Raw genomic sequence first — 5,154 nt, forward strand, 5'->3', positions numbered from 1 at the left:
CATGAAGAGGACACGCCACCGACCACCCCCACACACCGCCAACAACCAAGCACGCACCCCCAGCCGACCGCCCGCCAGGCCCCGTCAGCCACCCCGGCCAGCGGGCCAACCATGGCACCCAAGAGCCAAGCTCAGGGGGTCCAAACAACCCCAGGGAGAGCACAGCGCCAGCACCGCCCACGGCAACCCCCAGACCCTGAACCCCCACATAGTCCTGGTCAACACCCGACGGCCTGCCCTTCTCCCGGACCCCACCCCCGGAATGGCAGTCAGGGAACTAGGTGGGTAGGAAGAGGAGAAAAAAAATAAAATAAAATAAATAAATAACTAAAAATAAGACCCCGACACATACACCCCCACCCCTAGATGTGCTGTTGATGTGTGTTGTTGTATAGTGCCATTAAAAAGGAAAGAAGAAGGAGCAAGGCTGGCATGGTGCCAGTTTCCCCTCCACCCCAACTCTATCCAAACCCTAGTGTCTAAATGCAACCGTTGTGAGCACAGGCACAGGGGGTGAGAGTAAGGTCATCCCACCACCCATAGCCATGTGCCCACCTCAAATTCCTATATATTACAGATCTTATTGTTCCATATTTTCCTAACAGAGCACTTCGCTCTCAGGCTGCAGGTTTACTTGTGGTTCCTACAATTTACAAAAACAGAATTGGAGGAAGAGCTTTCAGTTATCAGGCTCCTCTCTTGTGGAACCAACTTCCAGTTTCTGTCCGTGAGGCTGACACATTGTCCAGTTTTAAAACTAGGCTTAAGACTTTCCTTTTTGCTAAATCTTATAGTTAGGGTCGGCTTGGGTTTCCTGAGCTGTCCCTTAGTTATGCTGGTATAGGCTTAGACTGCTGGAGGACAAATTGACCACAATTTTCACTCTACTACTATCTTTACTTACTCTGCTCAACCTGTTTTGTATTTGTAATTATTTTTTTCTATCCTTAACATGTGGTTTTTTTTTTGTCTTTCAGGTACACCTGGACCTACCATTCTGTGTTCGTCTGTCTCTCCTTCCTGTCCTCTCAAACCAGCCGGTCAAAGCAGATGGCCGCTTGTCCTGAGCCTGGTTCTGCTGGAGGTTTCTTCCTTTTAAAAGGGAGTTTTTCCTTTCCACTGTTGCCACTGTGCTTGCTCAGGATGGGAGACTGCAACGAAGCCAAGATTCAACTTGTCTGCTGGATTCCTTAGAGAACTTTACTAATTGGCTTTTATGTGAATGTTCCTGTAAAGTGCCCTGAGACAACTTTGTTGTGATTTGGCGCTATATAAATAAATTGAATTGAATTGAAAATATGATATTTCAATTACAGGAATGGCGCTAAAATGGTTTAAATCATATTTATTTGATAGATTCCAGTTTGTAAATGTAAATAATGAATCTTCTTCATACTCCAAAGTTAGTCATGTAGTTCCTCAGTGTTCAGTGCTTGAACCAATGGACCAACTCTTTACTTTATATATGCTTCCATTATGTAAACTTGTTAAAAAGCATGGGATGGGGGGTTGAGATGGTGTAGAAATAGGGCAGCCGACTTGGGACCAGAAAGTCGTAGGTTCAACTCTCCGCCATGCCCACACGTCGTGATGTCCTTGAACAAGACACCCAATCCCTAAGTGCTCCCCGGGTACCTACATATCTGTCCACTGCTCCATCTGGGTGTATCTCACATGTGATGGGTCAAAAGCAGAGAAATAATTTTGCCATTGTATGGGAACATGTAATGATGACAACACATAGCACTTTACTAAATTTTCATTGTTATGCTGATGATACTCAGTTACATCCATGAAACTCAATAAATCACGTCAGTTACCCAGATTACAATCATGTCTTAAAGACAAAAACTGGATGACCCTTAATTTTCTGCTTTTAAACTGAAGACAGAGGTTTTGGTTTTTGGACCTGAGCATCTTAGGAATACATTTTGCAGTCTTTCACTTCCTCTGGATGGCATTAATTTGGCCTCTAGTTATAATTATAAAACCTTGGTGCTATTTTTGATCAGAATATGTATTTTAACCCCCACCTTAAAAAAGTTACCAGGACCACTTTCCTCCACCTGCGTAATATCACTAAAATAAAAAAAAACACCTTGTCCAAAAATGATGCAGAAAAAATAGTGCATGAATTTATCACATCTAGGCTGAACATTTGCAATTGTTTATTATCTGGGTGTCCAAAAAATAATTTAAAAAGTCTTCAGTTGATCAACAATGCTGCTGCCAGAGTTTTAGTGAGAGTTGAAATGAGATCATATTTCTCCAGTTTTAGCTTCTCTCCATTGGCTCCCTGTCTAATTCAGAAAAATTCCTGAGGCTCAGTGGGATTAACCTGTATAATTAAAGGTTAAATGAAAATTCAAAATCTTACTTCTAACATACAAAAATCCCAACAACATATCTCCATCTTTTATTACAGATGTTATTGTTCCATATTTTCCTAACAGAGCACTTTGTTCTCAGACTGCAGGTTTATTTGTGGTTCCTAGAGTTTCCAAAAGCAGAATGGGAGGAAGATCTTTCAGTTATCAGGCTCCTCGCTTGTGGAACCAACTTCCAGTTTATGTCCGTGAGGCTGACACATTGTCCAGTTTTAAGACTGGACTTAAGTCTTTCCTTTTTGATAAATCCTAGAAGTTTTACTAATCGGCTTTTTGTATGTATGAATGTATGTGAATGTGAATGTTTTTGTACAGAGCCCTGAGACAACTTCTGTTGTGACTTTGTGCTATATAAATAAACTGAATTGAATTGAATTGGCAGCACGGTGGCACAACTGGTAGAGCTGCTGCCTCTCAGCGAACAGGTCCCTGGTTCAAACCCCGGTCCAGGGGCCTTTCTGGGTGGAGTTTGCATGTTCTCTCTGTGCATGCGTGGGTTTTCTCCGGGTACTCCAGTTTCCTCCCACAGACCAAAAACATGCATGTTAGGCTGATTGGTAACTCTAAATTGTCCCTAGGTGTGAGTGAGAGAGTGAATGGTTGTTTGTCTCTATGTGTCCCTGTGATGGACTTGCGACCCGTCCAGGGTGTACCCCGCCCCTCGCACAGTGATTGCTGGACATGGGCACCAGCGACCCCCCGTGACCCAAAATGGAATAAGCGGGTAAAGATAATGGATGGATGGATGGAATTGAATTAATATATCTGGAAACTGCAACACACTCTTACTGGCCTTGACGCCATACCTTGTTTAGATGATAGTGATGAGGACACTGACTCATCACAATTGATATTGTTATTGCTTTGTTGCACAATAATATAACTTGTCATGACATTTTGTTCCCCTTTGTGTAAAAACAGGGGGATTTAGAATACATCCATCCATGCATGTTGTGAGCATAACCTGAAAAAGAAGTAAAATAATAATAAACAGACTTCCATTTTGGTGTGTGGCTGCATTTGGGCATAAAAAAAGTTCCTTTCAAAAACTGGGTTGCCCCATTAAAATCTATACTGCATCAGACAACCCCCCCCCCCCCCCCCCAAAAAAAAAAAAAAACAACTACCACTTCTCTCTTACATGGCGTACCTTCTACCCACTTGAATATATTGCAACAAAAAAGTTAAGGTTTACTTGCATTCCCTATTAAATTCTAGTCCAGAAAAACACTCATCTCAACAACTATAAATTTTCACTATTCTAATCCCTCAGCGACGGGAAACAATGGTGTACCACTTGTTAAATACTATATAGCACTCTAATGCTAACACTTAAAACTCTAAACTTCCTACATGTCCTTCCTGTTGTTTTGCTGTTACTCACTTGAGGTTCTGACAGGTTGGGGGGATCATGGAAATCAGACAGCACCACCTCGAAAGAGTCAGCAAACACTTCACTCCCAAAGTGTCTATAGTAAACTATAGACTGAGTGACGTCCTTCTGTAGAAAGTGGCCCACTGGGTAACCTATTTAAGACAAACATAAGCATGAGATGAGCAAAAACAGAAATTGACCACAGAGGACCAAAAAGGCCTATTTTCCTGACCTGCCAAGCCTGGTCCTGGCATTTTCATGATCTCTCCAGCCTGTGGAAGGCGGGTGATGTTAAAGAGGATGTAGTCATCACTGGAGTCCATGTCTGCAGCCTGGAGGATGGAGCCACTAAGTAAAGCAGTCTGTCCCTCTGAAACTTCCAACAACATGTTAGTTATGAGAACAGGAGGACTGTCATCTTTGGGGAGGATCTTGATGGGGAACTTGTGTCGGGTCTGATGGTGGCCATCAGTAATGCGAAAGATGATGAAGTCTTTGGTAGAGTCACTGTCGTCATGGAGATAACAGACCACACCAGCTTTTATGTCACTTACAGTGAACATGAAGCCCTTACCACCTATAGTTGACATAACAAAAAAATAATAAAAGTACATATGAAACAATCACTTCACAGCGTTAAATTCTGATTTAACACCAACTTTACAAATGTGTTCAATTTAAACAAGTACAGACTTGGTCCAGCACATTTTCTAACAGGTGGTAACACTGGTAAAGGTATTGTCTCAATGGGCTGCAACAGATGAGGACTTGTTGGCATCTCAAAAATTTGACTCAATACTGCGAAAAAATAGTTGAAGTCTGACTGAATTCTATTTACAATCAACCAATATTCAAGGATTCAAGGTTCTTTATTTGTCATTCAAACCACATGTGGTACATGTGTTGGAACAAAATTATGTACACAGGGTCCCAGTTACATCCAACAATAAAATGTAAAAAAAAAAAACAGTAATAAGATCTAAGATATGAACTAAGAAAAACATCAACTAAATATACACTAAGCACTAATAGCATAAAAACATTACGCCGAACAGCAGCATGAGCATGAGTCAGTGTGAGCAGATGTGCACGCATGAACACAGCAACATGAAACAGATCAGCAGCAACATGAAACAGATCAGCAGCAACGTGATGTGATTTTTCACAGTGATTATTCTGGTTAGAGATTCATGAGTCTAACAGCCTCAGGGTAGAAGCTGTTCCTCAGTCTAGTGGTTTTACACTTAATGCTCCTTAACTTCCTTCCTGAGGGGAGTGGGGAAAAAAGTGTGTGTGTTGGGTGAGTGGGGTAATTCATGACGCAGGTGGTCCTCTTCCTGCATCTAGAGGTGTAAATGTCTGTGATGGTGGGGAGACTGACTCCACTAGACT

General features: G+C 42.1%; 1 protein-coding gene across 1 annotated transcript in view; it reads right to left on the bottom strand.

Moving 5' to 3' along the window:
• Window positions 1-3,274: 3,274 nt before the first annotated feature.
• LOC119414476 (FRAS1-related extracellular matrix protein 1) overlaps window positions 3,275-5,154 on the bottom strand; it is a 19,069-nt gene continuing 17,189 nt past the window's right edge. The window contains exons 8-10 of the mRNA XM_037681569.1: window positions 3,995-4,339; window positions 3,772-3,914; window positions 3,275-3,292 (exon numbers count right to left, since the gene is read on the bottom strand). Coding sequence (XP_037537497.1) covers window positions 3,275-3,292; window positions 3,772-3,914; window positions 3,995-4,339 — 506 coding nt within the window. The remainder of the gene's footprint in view (window positions 3,293-3,771; window positions 3,915-3,994; window positions 4,340-5,154) is intronic.

The sequence above is a fragment of the Nematolebias whitei genome, chromosome 1, assembly GCF_014905685.2.
Source record: "Nematolebias whitei isolate Nwh7 chromosome 1, NemWhi1, whole genome shotgun sequence".
Lineage (NCBI taxonomy): Eukaryota > Metazoa > Chordata > Actinopteri > Cyprinodontiformes > Rivulidae > Nematolebias > Nematolebias whitei.